Source organism: Sceloporus occidentalis, unplaced genomic scaffold (genome assembly GCF_023333645.1).
Source record: "Sceloporus occidentalis isolate IW3139 unplaced genomic scaffold, rSceOcc1.0.p SCAF_2, whole genome shotgun sequence".
In the NCBI taxonomy this organism is placed as follows: domain Eukaryota; kingdom Metazoa; phylum Chordata; class Lepidosauria; order Squamata; family Phrynosomatidae; genus Sceloporus; species Sceloporus occidentalis.
Genome location: NW_028316982.1, coordinates 187,235,434 through 187,251,535, shown reverse-complemented (window position 1 = coordinate 187,251,535; position 16,102 = coordinate 187,235,434). Strand labels below are relative to the sequence as shown.

Genomic DNA, 16,102 nt, shown 5'->3' with positions numbered 1-16,102 from the left:
TGCAAGAATAATCTACGCAAGGCTTTGGAAAAATTCAAAGGCACCGTCAACTGAACAATGGCTAATCAAGCTATACGAGATGGCTGAAATGGACAAATTAACGTGCTGGATGAAAGACAAAACAGAAGATCACGTTCTCCAATATTGGGAAAATTTCCATCAATTTTTAAAGAATAAATGGAAAAGCATCTTATGAACTGGAAGAGTTACTTGGCAGATATATCAATTAAGTTAGAAAAAGAGAAAATGGAAGGACTGGAAATTATGTCTCTTTGAAAATAATTGTCTTGTTGCTGTTGTTCTTACCCTTTGCTACTCCTTAAAAAGAGACTAAGGAGAATTATGTATATACCTGATTTAGACAGTCTAAGCATGATTTGGAAAAAGAGAACAAAAGGAGAAAGAGGAAAGGGAAAAGAAGAAGAAAAAGGGAAGAGAGGAAAGGGAAAAAGAGAAAAAAAAAAGAAAAAGGAGGAAGGGAAGGAAAAAAAAAGGTTTACTCAAAGTAATGTAAAAAAGTAGTTAGGCTTAGAAGATTGTAAGCAAAGGGGAATCTCATTAATTTGGTAATTGCTACTTAATATTTGTACTCATCAGTACAAATTAAGTAAGACAATAATAGGTGAAAGAAACAAGTTAAAAACTTTTCTTTTAAGATTAACAAGAGATATATCATTTATTGAGTAAGTCATAGGAGGTTGGAAGAACCAAAAAAAAAATAAAGAAGGTTCATTTTCTTGTTATGTCCAGGAACAGAAGGTACAGAAACAGGTTTTATGTTATGATAACTGGAAAATGTATTGATAATGTATTTAACTTTCGCCAATACTATGTAACCTATAAAAATTATAATTAAAAAAAAAAAAAGAAATAGTTCTTTTAGCTTTTTCCTTTTTTCACTTGGTATGCCAATAATTTACCTGGTTTATTTGCTGTTTCAAAATGTTTCTGTTTTAGAAATTTCAATTTCTTTTCCGTCTCCTCCAACATTAACATCGATATTTGTTTTTGCAGACATTTAATTTCTCTCAAAGTGCTTACATCTTTTGGACATTTCTTCAAATCCTTTTCTTTATTCTGTAAATTTAAATTCAATTGTTTCAATTTTTCTTCTTTCTTCTTTTTTCCCTCAAATGCTTTTTTCATTAGCCAGCCTCTTATAACCGCTTTATGTGCATCCCAAACTATATGGAGGGGTATTTCTTTGTCCAAATTCTCTTCAAAATACATTTTAATTTCCTCATTTAATTGTTTAATAATTTCCTTATTTTCTAATAATTTTGAGTTCAATTTCCAATTATATTCCTTTTTCCCTGTCAAATTTAGATTTAATTGTACTGGGTTATGGTCTGATAATACTCTGGGTAAAATTTTAACACTTTGAATTTTTGGGTTTAAATGAGTAGATAACCAAATCATATCTATCCTGGACCATGCCTTGTGTGGATTAGAGAAGAAAGTGGCATTCCCATATTTTGTCCTCCAAACGTCTTCTACCATCAACAATTGGGTTAATTCAAAAAATTCATTTGGGAGTTTACCCTGATTCTTTCTAATATTTTTTTCTGAAAGTCTATCTAATGTTAGATCTGTAACCCCATTCCAATCTCCAAGTAGCATTATTGATTCGTTCTCTATCTGAATTAGTTTTTGTTTCAGTTTACTATAGAATCTATTTTTATTTTCCAAAGGTCCATATACTCCAACTATAATCAATTTCTTCTCACTATTATCTCTATACGTTATTTCAATTATTTCAAAATTACCCTCTTTATCCCTATATATTTCCTTTGCCTCATGTTTTGGATTTACATATATTGCCACTCCTTTTTTCTTATATTTAGAATTTGCTGAGAACAATTGTCCTAATTTGGCACATCTTAGATGTTTTTTATCTTTGTCTTTTATTCTTATCTCTTGTAAACAGATTAAGTCTAAATTTAATTTTTGCAAATAGTGAAAGATCTTTTTCCTCTTTTGGGGTGTGTTAAGGCCCTGGACATTCCAAGTTAAAAACTTTAAGTTATTCACCATGATTGATAAGTTCTATCTCTCAAACAGTAGAAAAAGGAAAAACAAAATCATTAGTTTTATCAAATTCTAATACAATTTTATTGAGATGTCTTAAAGTTTAAAAAAGATGAAATAGATTTGCCATCAAAGAATTTTGAGTTCAAGATACAGATTTATACATGTTCTGCAAAATCATCTTATTACAACCCTATCCTTTCTTTTTCTTCTCTCCTAATTCTAATTTCCTCCTGTATCAAGTCTTGTTCGTCATATTCTAATTCCGGGATTGGTGGGTCTTGCAAATTCCGTAGTTCTCCTTTTTCTTCTTCTCCTTCTCCTTCTTCGTCTTGCTGTTTATTTAGAGCATCATTTCCTTCTTCCCCTTGTTTTGTCGGGTGTTGTCTTTTAACCTGCTTCAAAAAATTTTTTGCTTGTTCGGGAGACAGAATCCTAACTTTCTTATTCTTCCACCCAAATGTGAGCCCCTCTGGCAACTCCCATCTGTATGTAGTTTTTACATCTCTCAGGAAAGTGGTAAGATTAGAATAATCTCTCCGTTTTCTCAAAATTCTTCCCGGGATTTCTTTTAGAACCTTCACTTCTTGATTTTTAAAAGAAAATGGGTTGTCATTGTGCAAATTTAAAAATTTGTCTCTTACTGATTTTCTAACAAAAAAAAAAAAACTAACACATCGTGTGGTAATCCCTTCTGCAAAGAGTTCACGCAAAACAATTTATCTACTTCAAATTCAAACAATTCTGGATCTTTTTTCATAAACACTGCGATTTCTTCCACATGTTTACCATAAAGATCTAAGTCTTTTTCTTCCGGGATACCCCTGATTCTGAATGCTTTTTCTTTTGCTTTCAATTCAACAATTGCTTTCTCATCCAGTTCTCTCTCTTCTTTGGCTCAAATTCTTATTATTTCATTCTCAACCTTCTCATTTTTAATTTCCAATATTTCCACTCTTTGTTTAACTCTCTGTGTCTCTTGTGTTAGTTTTTCCACTGTTTGGGTTATTTCTCGTAAATCTTCCCTTATTTCCTGTTTGATTTCTCTCTTAAAACTGTTCAATTCTTTGTTCAAATCTTTAGATAAATTAGTCATATTAGTAGCCAAATTTTCAATTTTTTCAAGTAACAATTCATTCACATTTACTGTCTTATTCTTCTCCAATGAAGACCTTCTTTGCTCGGTATTCTGTATATTCTGTAAATTTTGCATATTTGCTTTCTTGGTCTGAGTCCTTGTGTTCATTATCCAGAAGTGCTTAATATTTCTTTCTTTCAAATATTTAGTTAGCTCTGTCTCCGTCGCTGTCTTTCTTCACACTCCTCCAACTCCGCCTGATCTGGACTTGTTCCATCTTCTGTTCTGCAGGAGAATCTTGTTTTTAGGTCTTTCTTTGCACACAATCCCTGGTGCTCTTGTTTGCTTCTATTTCTATCACAGTCCTCCATCTCCGCCTATCTTAGTCGCTTCCTCTCCACTGCCAGGAATTCCTCCTTTGAAACCTTCTCTATTTTTCTGAATATTTTCAAGCCGTGGGTGCTTGAATCCATGGATAAAAAATCCGTGAATAAGGAGGGCTGACTGTACTTGGATGGAAGACTGCCAACAAATATCAAATGCTGTAGGCTATACTTCAGAGGAAGGAACTGTCAAAACCATTCCTGAATATTCATTGCCTAAGAAAACCATATGAAATTCATAGGGTTGCCATAAGTCAACAGGTGACTTGAAGGTACATACATACAAACATGATAATCATAGAAAAAGTCAATTTGAATGTTTTTCCAGCTTGTAGCCACAGGAATTGCCGGTGTTTATTTATTTAATATCCCAAAATATCTCTCATGCAGGACCTCAGGGCAATTTACAACCTAGATTATTTTTATTTCAACATATTCTTCTTTATATCCTTTAAATCAATTTGAACAATTTACAACAAACGATAGTAAAATATAATTTATAGTGTAACATCTATTAAATTATCTAACAAGTTGAAACAGCTAAAACCACAAACATGTACAAACAGTTCTATGCTGTGGATACAAAAAGCAACAGTTGTATGCCAATATGAACTCTTATCTTCATGACAGAAGACCAATGCAGTATGGCATATTTCTTCTAAATGTGATAGTTGTTTCTAGTTCTGGTGTCAGCAACTGGCATAATCAAGAAAATATTGAGAGACATGAGGACTGATGTCACATTATCTGGACCTCCAAAACCATTGTTGCTGGCACCCACTATTATTTGATCCCTCTACTGCCGTAGGTCCACTGGTATCATAATTCACTATGCATGAACCTACTTGGCATAATGCCACTGGAAACCTGGTGGTATTAGCCTGGTGCCATGCTATAACGATCACAACTGAACTCTTGAATTTAGATGCTAAAATAGCCAAGCAGTTGTTTTGTTCCCAATATGCACCAGCATTACTCATGCCTGTCCATGTGTGGGGAGAATCAATGGCAACTGGAGAGTGACTGATGCCACTATCTGTTACAACGTAGTGCATATTGTTATGGTGTAGTATACCAGTCAGTACTATGCAGAGGGCCTTTCAAGCCTGACATTGACCACAATCTTGAAATGGTGTATCATGTGACATGGGATTTTGCCATTTGGGAGGACATCAATTTACCAATCCCAATTTCTTGGCAATATCTTGCATAGTTCTTTGGATCCTGACCATAGATTTCCAAGTAAAATAATAATGCATGAAGAAAATCTGACTTGTCAACATTATCTGGAAGTACAGCTGTGACAGAAATGTTTAGGCTCTGTGTATATGCTGACACCACTTAACACTGTATTTTGAAACGACTCCCTTCCACACAGCAAATATTCTATTCTAATTCATATGAGAATTCAACACAATTCAGAACATTAAGTATATTACTTCAATATTCATTTGAAATGTGGTGCTGAAGGAAAGTTCTGCAGATACCATGGACTGCCAAAAAGACAAATAAATGGGTCCTAAAGCAAATCAAGCTATAACTATCCCTAGAAGCCAAGATTACTAAATTGAGACTGTCACCCTTTAGACATATCATGAAAATATCATATATAATCTATAAGTCTAAATATTTATGCCCAAAAGTTGACCCAAAAATCCCAGGTCCACTTAATTAGGGGTCAGTAGTAATGTGGTAGCTGCTCTTTCAGATTTCCCCATGAAGTGGGGAGAGAGCTTCTTTTTCTGTTGAGCCAAGCAAAAAGAGTCCTGGATGATTGATTTGCTATAAAACAGAGTCCCATTCCCGCTCTTGCTGGCCACTGCTGACTAGTAAGGATGAAACCAAAGTTGAAACACTGAAGCAAAAAGCATCAATTATAGTCCCTCTTGCTGTGAGCACAACATACGCACATTGAAGGAGCCTCCAAGTTTTACTCTCGATGTATCCACAGGTCATGGCAAAATCCATAATTTTGGCCCCAGAACCTGCCCTCGACTTATACATGAGATCGACTTATAGTCGAGTGTATATGGTACTTGTCTCATTAGAAAAGACAGTGATGCTTAGTAAGACAGAAGGCAGTAGGACAAGATGATCACATTCTAGATGGATAGATGTAATCAAGGAATCCGAAGCCCAAAATGTGAAAGACCTGAGGCTGAGCAGAACTGTTGATGGCAGCTTGGAGGTCTTTAGGGTTGCCATTAGCCAAATTCGACTTGTCAGCAATTAACAATGACATCAAGTAGTATATTTTTCTTCTTTTAATGTTGCTATTGTTTTAGCAACATCAATATTATAACCGCACACAAGTATTTTTGTGCTTTAATGGATTCTTATTAGAATGACACAAGGCTTCCTCATACTCAACTTTAGAGCTTCTTCTTGCCTCCATGCACCTCTCCATTTGTCCCCAAATAAATTTTTACACCAATATATGTAGAATACCTTTCTTCAGAGTCTCCCAAACAAATGATTGCTCACAAAAATGAAGCAACTACAATCCAGCTTTCATCTGAAATGCTGAGTTTGTTTAGCTGCATACAAAACATAAATAAATGTCATGTTTAGACTTTTTCAAAGTATCTCATTATGTATATGCAAATATTTAAAAATCTCAAAAAAGTCCAAAATCCAAGCTGTTTCTGGTCACAAGTGTTTCACTTAAGGGAGACTCAACCTCTACTTTTCTAATTCATTTAAGATGTCAGCAGCATCCATAGTCATTTGCCTGCTTCAAAAGAAGGAGGCCAGGAAAGCAGGATGTCAGATATAAAAAATGAAAATATGTTAGCAGTTCACCCATTGGTCTTTTAAATGATCTCCAGTTCATAAAATAAGATTTTAGAAATTTTTTACTTGATAATTATACTTCCTGATTTTGTAATTAGTGGAACTACATGTAATTACATAATAATTATGATGGTAATTACATAATTAAGATGTATAATTATGTAGTAAAAAACATTATGGAAATAAAAACTATCAACTGTATAACCACAATACATCTACAAAATTTCTCTCCTATTGCTTTAAAACTGTATTTTCCCACCAAAAAAATGATTACTCTACCGTATTAACCATCTGATGGCAAAATAAAGAAAAATAATAGAGATATTAAGATACTGTAGTATCCACTTAAGATGTAATTGCACCAATTTGAAAACAATCAAATGTATGTATTTTACCCTAAATCCTAGTAGCTAGTAAAAACCAACAGGCGTAAAGGAAATGCAGCCAGAAAAACTTTAGATTAAGAATGCAATCCTATACCAATTTATTTAGTAATAAATAATCCTATACCCACTAACCTAGGAGTAAGCCCAATGTAATTCAATGACATTTACTTCTGAGTCTACAAGTATAAAATTGTAGTGGACTTCAAGAATAGAATAGAATCTTTATTATTGTCATAGACCAGAACACTGGTATACTTCATTTTAATATCATAGATGTTAATGCTCCTTAAATATTTATATTGCAAACATATCTGGAAATATGAGATGCATGTCTGAAAAACAAAATTGTCCGTAATGAACAACTGTTTCATTGTTTGATATATATGGGGTTTCTCGCATTCTGAAAGCATTTCCAATGAAGCAAATCATTTATTTATTTAGTCACAAATGAATTTGGGACCTCAATATGTTTTTTCCAGAAAAAAATTACTTGACTCAGTTTTTCATATGCAGATTTATCAATGAGCTAGAACAGGTATACTGAGCAATCATCTCCAAATTAACTGGATTTGAATAATAATGATAACAAGCTGTTCTATTAAGCTGATATTACAGGGATGGTCATCATAACTACTAAATTTACTCACTTGATGATCTAGTTCTAAATCTAACCGCTGGTCCCCAACTAGAGAGTTATTTATCTTATTCATTAAAATATTTATGTTTAATATTTAAATTCTGGAAAAGTATTCATACAGAGATGAAGAAAATATTTGGAATTAAAGGAAGACCGGTCGCAAAATTATATCTCTTGAACATGACAGAAGATCTTAAGCTGGATAAGAAATATGAGAAGATTATGTTATACGCCCTGATTACTGCAAGAATTATATTTGCTAAAAACTGGAAGAAAGAAGAATGTCCAGGAATTGAAGAATGGAAATGGAAGATGTTGGATTTATATGAAATTGATAAATTAACATATGTATTGAAAGACAAGCCATTCAAAAGCTTATATAAGGAATGGGAAGCTTGGAAAGATTATTTGCAAAATGAAAATGATGATAAAATGCATATGATATTAGAAATCTAGTTATATTCTGATTTAGGGATAGTACCAAGGTTGTGAAAGAAGCTATATATATGTAGTTAGGTTATAGTTAAAAGTATATATAAAAGTATATATAGATATTTAGAGTTGACAAAGATTAAAAATTTAGAATGTAAGATAATAAAGTACTTGTTCGTTAATAGGAAAAAAAATACATGTTGTTGGTATAGTAGGTGAGGTCGGGAGATGTTAAGTTAGGAAAGTGTAAAAAGCAATAGTGGTAATGAAAATATTAAGAGTTCAGTAAAAGAAATATTTAGTAAGAATGGTAAAATTTCAGCTAACCAGGAAGTATACGTACGTAAAAAGAAGACTTTGTTAGAAGATTTTTATTATTTGATGTATAAGGAAATAATGATTGGAGATGTATTGATGGATTACTATGTACATCTTTTTTTACTAATAAAGATTTTAAAAATTAAAATATTTATGTGTCAACCTGTATTCAAAAATCTCAGAACAGATCCACTGAAGCAATGGGATTTATGGGCATGTTAATTCACCATTCAATAATTCATTCAATGGTTCTATTCTAGCAGCAACTAGCAACAGGATTTAGGCTATAATACCACCTCTCTAACTATTTGATATTTCAATTTATTATTCTAACATTTACCAAAGTTATTTTGCACCCCAAAGTCCTTGCATCCCAAGGAAATGTCCTGTTTTTAATGCTGCACTACATTCTAAATTTCTTCTGAGATACAGCTATATTTTGCCTATACTTTTCAGAATAATCATCAGCTGCTAACAGAGGATGTATTGAAGAGGAACCCATTACTAACACAGAGAAATACTGCCATTATGAATAGTCTTCTTGTAAAGCTTTCTAGCAACTCATCCATAAAAAAAATCACTTTGTACTGATATTTGGCACACGAAGTTATGAACACAGGAGGGAAAAAAACCCGATGTTTAAATTACAGGATACAAACAAATATTCAAAGTTAGATTTTCTGTTTTGCATGTAGGTCATACAGCTTAACTGTTTCTTTTTCTAAATGCAATTTTACAGTTTATTCATCCAGAAAGTAAACTGAGCATGTTTAGTATTTTTATGAAAGTGGGAGTGTAAAATGCTGCAATAACTGTGTAAAAGTATTTACTGAGCATGCATTTAGTTTCTTTTTTTTATAAATCCAGTTTACAAATGAATAGCACAAAGATCTAAGTACTAAAATACCATCTGAAGGTATAGACAATGCTTTTAATATCTGAACTTCTCTCAATCAACAAATCTTTTAATACAGCCTAACCTTTTATTTTTATTTTCAGATACTATTCTGACACTGGCAGGATCAGAAAAATGTAACTGCTAAGGTACTATTTATCTTCTACTGCTGGGCTACCAGATTTAAAGTGCAAACGAATTAGATAATTCAAATTTCAACAGAAAGTATAACACATACTGAAATTATTGCCCTGATCAAGGTATCATTTAGATCAGCCTTCTCTAGCCTAGTGTTCTCCAAATGCTTTGGACTTCAATTTTCATGACAACTCACCATTGGCCAAGTTAGTAGGGGCTGGTGAGATTTGCATTTTAAACGTGTGAAGGATACCTGGTTTGGGAAGGTTTAGGTTATTATTTTTCAAGTGGTTCATGTCTATTGCCTAAGACACAGCCTCCTACTCTCACCCAGATCTGCTGCTGTCCCTTTACTTGGAGCAGATCCGGCATCCAACGTGATGTCTTTTCAAAAATTGTATGGAGGCAAATTCTTCTTTAATGAATTTCAAAAATATATTCCAAACACTTGTCAATAAGGATGTAAGAATGACAAAACAGAGTAATTACTAGAGAGTAGCAATACTTGGTGTAAATAGAATAATAGAATCATAGAGTTGGAAGAGACCGCATGGGCCATCCAGTCCAACCCCTTGCCATGCAGGAAATCCAAATCAAAGCATCCCTGACAGATGGCCATCCAGCCTCTGCTTAAAGACCTCCAAGGAAGGAGACTCAACTACACTCCAAGGGAATGTGTTCCACTGTCGAACAGCCCTTACTGTCAGGAAGTTCTTCCTAATGTTGAGGTGGAATCTCTTTTCCTGTAGCTTGCATCCATTGTTCCGGGTCCTGTTCTCTGGAGCAGAAGAAAACAAGCTTGTTCCCTCTTCAATATGACATCCTTTCAAATATTTAAACAGGGCTATCATATCACCTCTTAACCTTCTCTTCTCCAGGCTAAAAATCCCCAGCTCCCTGAGTCGTTCCTTATAGGGCATGGTTTCCAGACCTTTCACCATTTTAGTCGCCCTCCTTTGGACACGCTCCAGTTTCTCAACATCCTTTTTAAATTGTGGTGCCCAGAACTGGACACAATATTCCAGGTGGGGCCTGACCAAAAGCAGAATACAGTGTCACTATTACTTCTCTTGATCTAGACACTATACTTTTATTGATGCAGCCTAAAATTGCATTGGCCTTTTTAGCTGCCGCATCGCACTGTTCACTCATGTTCAACTTGTGGTCTACTTTGACTCCCAGAACTCTTTCACATGTTGTCTCATTCAGCCAGGTGTCCCCCATCCTATATCTGTGCATTTTATTTTTCTTCCCTAAGTGCAGTACCTTACATTTCTCCGTGTTGAATTTCATTTTGTTAGCTTTGGCCCAGCTTTCTAGTCTATCCAGGTCATTTTGAATGTTGATCCTGACCTCTGGGGTATTAGCTATTCCTCCTTATTTGGTGTCATCTGCAAATTTGATAAGTATGCTCCCAATTCTGTCATCCAGGTCACTGATAAAGATGTTGAATAAAACTGGGCCCAGGACAGAGCCCTGTGGGACCCCACTGGTCACTTCTCTCCAGGATGAAAAGGAGCTATTGTTGAGCACCCTTTGGGTTCGGCCGGTCAACCAGTTACAAATCCATGTAACAGTTACCTTGTCTAGCCCACATTTTACAAGCTTGTATGCAAGAATGTCATGGGAAACCTTGTCAAAGGCCTTACTGAAATCAAGATATACTATATCCACAGCATTCCCTTCATCTACCAAGCTGGTAATTTTATCAAAGAAAGAGATTAGATTTGTCTGGCATGACTTGTTTCTCTGAAACCCATGTTGACTTTTTTTGATTATGGCATTATCACAAACCCTCTGTTTAATGATATGTTCTAGAATCTTTCCTGGTATTGATGCCAGACTAACTGGCCGATAATTGTTTGGATCCTCTTTTTTCCCCTTTTTGAAGATGGGGACAACGTTTGCCCTCCTCCAGTCTGCTGGGATTTCTCCTGTTTTCCAGGAGTTTTCAAATATGATTGCCAATGGCTCTGATATTACATTTGCCAGTTCTTTTAGTACCCTTGGATGTAGTTCATCTGGTCCTGGAGACTTAAATTCATTTAGATTAACAAGGTATTCCTCTACTATCTCTTTACTTATTCTGTACTGAAATTCCCGTAATCTGTCCTCTGCTCCATTATCCTCAGGTTGAGCACCCTTTTCTGAGAAGACTGAGGCAAAGAAGGTGTTGAGTACTTCTGCCTTTTCTCTGTCCCCTGTTAGCATTTTGCCATCTTCTCCACGCAGTGGCCCTACCATTTCCTTTCTCTTCCTTTTGCTGCAGACATATCCAAAAAAGCCCTTTTAATTTTTTTTAATCTCTCTAGCAAGCCTGAATTCATTCTGCGATTTAGCTTTTCTGACTTTACCCCTACACATGCCTGCTATTTCTTTGACTTCCTTTTTCGTGATTTCCCCCCTTTTCCATTTCTTATACATGTTCCGTTTAAAACTTAGCTCAGTTGAAAGTTCCTTAGTCAGCCATCCTGGTTTCTTGAGACACCTCCCGTTTTTCTTTCTCACTGGAACTGTTTGAAATTGTGCCTTCCGTATCTCCCTTTTGAGAAAACTCCCATCCGTCCTGAACTCCCTTATCTTTTAGGATTTCTGACTACGGGATCACCCTCAATACTTCTCTAAGTTTACTGAACAATAACACAATACTTGGTTTGTTGCTAGCCTACAAGCAGAAACCTTATCAGACCTCTTTGCCATCTGCAAGTTTCTCTGTCCTCAAATCCTATGTAAGACCCCATCAGCTCCTGCTTTTCCACAGTTAGATGAGTTTTCCATTACTTTCACAACAGCTGTAGTAATACTCAAAAGTGTGTGACTCATCCTTTATTTTCAGGAAGAAAGTGCAAATGAACTAGCAGACATTCACATCCAAGAAAAATTACTAGCAATTGCATTAAGAATAGCAATAAGCTGCATGTTGTTGAAAACTCAATTTTCCAAGTTCCAAAACCTCTTTGTTCAGGAAGTGATGCCAAAAATCCAAGGAAACAAGGTCTGTATGACCACTCAACTATTCTTCTTTAAGTGGGGAAATCCATTTCTGTCCAACCTCCAAATTCTGCCCTCTAACACACAGATATGGGCTCAGTTTGGAAACAGGATATAAGTCAAACCTTTTCTACAGCTTATCACATATATAGGAGTTCTGGAAAAGGAAATCATTAACATGCTTGTAGCTCTAGGTTTAGGTTCAGTTCAGTTCATCTTTTATCACAGTCATAGACCAGCACAGGTAAAAAGGGGATACAGAATAAAAGAAGGTAATTGTAAAAACAAGATAAAAACAAGGTAAAAACACAGGTTAAGAACAGTATTTAAAATATCCTTTTAAAATTCAGTGTAAAATTCAGTGAAGCAGGACAATTAATATTAGCCCATGAGATTTTAACTGCAACTGAACAGAATCTAGCAACACTATTGGTGCCTGAAAGCAGTAAAAAAGTGTAAAATTGACTGGTTTGTCTTTGCTTTTAGTACAGTAGTGGAGAGATAAGGCTGAGGTGGATGTTCCTGTAGTATGAGCACTGGAGTAATACATGCTCTGTTGTCTCTATTTAGTGAGAGTCACAGGGACATAATCTCTCTGAGAAGGGGATCTTCTTATATTGGCCTTCAAGAACAGCTGAAGGAGGGCATGGCATCATGGTAAAGTAAAGGCTCTTCAGTGTTTAGGCATTCAAGTTTTGCTAAATATGCCATAGGTGATTCCAAGTATGTGCTGAAGTCATTAACAATAAAAGTTGGAGTGCTAGCTAGGTCTAGCTGTCGCTCTATATCTGCCACCCATTGTTTGATGGTTGCTTTAGCCTTTTCATATCCCATGCTGAGCAAAAGATCTTCAGAAACCCAGTGAAGATACTTTAGTCATCATCGTCTGTTTCCTAGGTTCAAGTTAGATGGTGCATACTAAAAATCTAATAATAATAATAATAATAATAATAATCTTGATTAGTCATGTGTATCTGTTATGCATGAAATGTCTAAGAGTGTGCATGTTTTTAGTATGCTAATAGGCTTCAAGGATTGCCAATAATAATAAAAATGATAATGATACTAGCAATCTGTGAAGCCTATTAATCATTTTAAGCAAATCCCTTTTTTTCATCTAATCAGGTAGGTCAACACTGACTTACCTGTGAATTTATTTACTTTTATTTTTAATGTATTTTTTTAGGTGAACTCAGCTAAGTGTGATATTGTAATTCTAGAATCAGCACTATGATCACATTGTCACATCTACTATGTTTAATTACTCCAGAATAATTACCTGCACCACTTCCATAGTTCTAGTCATAGCATATACTACAGACCCCTTAAATCACTCTGAATGACTATGCTGAATGAAATAAATCACTGTAAATGAGAACTCCCTTCCCAGAAGACGTTATAGTCATTCAAGAATACTGTGTTGTTGTGGACCTCTACGTCATTTCCAATTTATGGTAACCCTAATGTGAACCTATCATTGGAGTTTCTTGGCAAGATCTGTCCATAAGGGGTTTACCCTTGCCTTCCTCTGAAGTTGAGAGCATATGACTTGCCCAAGGTCACTCATGGATTTCCATGGCTGAGCAGGAATTTGAACCCTGGTCTCCCAGAGTCCTAGTCCATCACTCACTCAATCTGGGCTCCACCAACCTGACTCCAGATAAGAATATTAACTGGATGCTTTTGTATAACTAGGAGTGTATGATACTGCATTATAAATTTATTCAAAAATGCCATTTTTGAAGACCTTCTTGCCTAACTGGCAAAGTGCATATAGATTTATCTTATAAAGGGACCAATAGCAGATTTACATTAATAGAACATAAATGATCTATTTAAAAAGTAAGCATGAAATTACGTGAACACAGGAGTAAGTAAAATGACTCAAAACCCTCTTTCAGCTTACACATTTTATAATGTCAATTGTTTTACTGTTTTTACTAAGTTAGTCAAAAAGAAAACGTCATCACAGGAAAAGGAAAAATCACCACCCAATCCAAAACTATTAAACGAGCTTAAAATGGTCTTCACACATAATTTCCCCCCCAATACAGTGGGAATATACAGTTGATTATTATGACACACAGCCTCCATGTTTTATGCAGAATATTCTGCAGTCAACTAACTTTTTGTTGAGTGTTAGCAGAATGATGCAAATTGGCCCAGCAAAACAGAATTCAGATTTTTGTAGTGACAACATTCACATAGAGTAAAGCTGCACTTACCTTTCTCCTGATTAGTAAGTTTTTGCTTTGCATAGTCCACATCAAAAATGTATCGGTAGAAACATAGCTGGGTAAATAGGGCCTTGTCAGAATACTGTAAGATAAAAAGAACACATATATAACACTACTGAAAGAAAACCATGCTTAGTTACAATTTTTGTACATCCTTATGCTGTTTAATTTGTTTCATTTGAAAATTTTTGCTGTTGTATGTTCTGCCTAGAACAGATTCAGCAAATCAATGGAACTTACACTAAATTGTGACCTACCAAGTTCCTGTTGATTCAACAAGTTACTCTTATTGCGAATAAATAAAATGGACTTAGCTGAATGATATATACTAACATTTTCAACAATTCCTCAATCCTTAACACAAGACAAAAACAAGAACACACACAAACTTCACACAAAGCATATAGCTGCTGTATTATAAGCCATCAATATGGATAGGCTCTATGACTTCATTACCACAAAATCTATGAATGTGCCACCACTAATTGAATGTAGTTTTTTTTTCTCACAAGAAATTCCTATTAACTTTCATTCTTCATTTGAAACCCATCTTCGGTGCTAGCTGGTGCCAGCTGCTTCATAAGACTGGATAAATTATAATTATTCATTCATACATTTGTAAATGTTTAGCAATACCATGTAGATATGGCTAAAACATCTGACCACATTTAGTAATTACACACATTCACTACTACTTTGTGTCTTTACAAACCCAACATAGAACTGCAGCATTCTAAAATGTATAGTTTCATATACTGATTCAATGCAGCCCAAAATGGCTCAAATGAAGGCAAGCTACACAGACACAGAATATTAGTTAAAACTCTTTTATTAACACTTTGAAAAATGACATCGACATTACATTTTCTATGTTACACAGAGGAAATGTCTGTACAACAGCTTTACTTTTAGGATCTACAGTGAAACTACATAAGCATCACATGATGCTGAAAATCTGCTGCCTGCTATACATACTTACATGCCTCCACCTTCCCCAAACAAAAGACCGCATAAATCTAACTCTTTAAAATATAATTGAAGTAGACTACATTCACACAACTTTAGAACAGATACAAAATTTGTTAGTTTTTGAGCTTTAATTTGACTTATTTTTTTCTGCAGCAAATTTAAGTGGGCATTGGACAATCCTTTAGAAATGATTATTTTGTTTGGTATCTAGAATAGAAACAGTTCAAAAACTACCAACATTCCCTAGGCACATGTGTTTGTGACATCCTAAGGATCCTTTTGGAGAGTTTTACCCTTATTGTCATCAAGGATCACAGACAACTTTGGCCCAAAACAGACAGGTACACGGGGGCAGTTTCTGGCTGCTCTGGGGGTGTGGTGTTTACATGATGCACACCCCCCGGGGCCCCAAAATTGGCCCCCAAAGGAGTGGATCCTTTCCGCTCCTTGCCATGGTCCATTTGGACCCTTTGGGGCTGCACCATGTGTTTGCTGTGGCCCTAGGGCGATAAGGGCTGGAAGCGGCTTCTGACCACTCCTGGAGGCCCATCTGTTCTACCCTTTATTAGGATTGAAAGCTTAGTTACAGTCAAAATTAAGACTAGACTATACATACACTGTCTGAATGTACTGTGTAAATACTAGGATTTGAAATAAAAGAAGAGAAATATTAGTTAAGCTGCTTCTAGGTGGAGGCGTACAGTGGAAGAGGGCTACTGGCCGAATAATCTGTTTGTGAGCTTTCAACAGGCACTAGGTTGGCCATCAAGAAAGATATGTACAGTGTACCCTTCCCTTACACAGAGGATCCATTCTG

The 16,102-nt window shown here is 35.2% G+C and overlaps 1 protein-coding gene across 4 annotated transcripts in view; it reads right to left on the bottom strand.

Annotated features, from left to right (window-relative positions):
* Positions 1–16,102, bottom strand: part of LOC149319471 (DNA polymerase alpha catalytic subunit-like) — a 331,773-nt gene that overhangs the window by 76,761 nt on the left and 238,910 nt on the right. For 2 of the 4 annotated variants that reach the window (XM_089511788.1, XM_089511789.1), the window contains exon 36: positions 14,305–14,398. In XM_089511788.1, the coding sequence (XP_089367914.1) occupies positions 14,305–14,398 (94 nt within the window). Of the gene's footprint in view, positions 1–884; positions 1,078–12,714; positions 12,973–14,304; positions 14,399–16,102 lie in introns of those variants that run through there. The other 2 variants (XM_089511791.1, XM_089511790.1) reach the window with 2 other exon arrangements.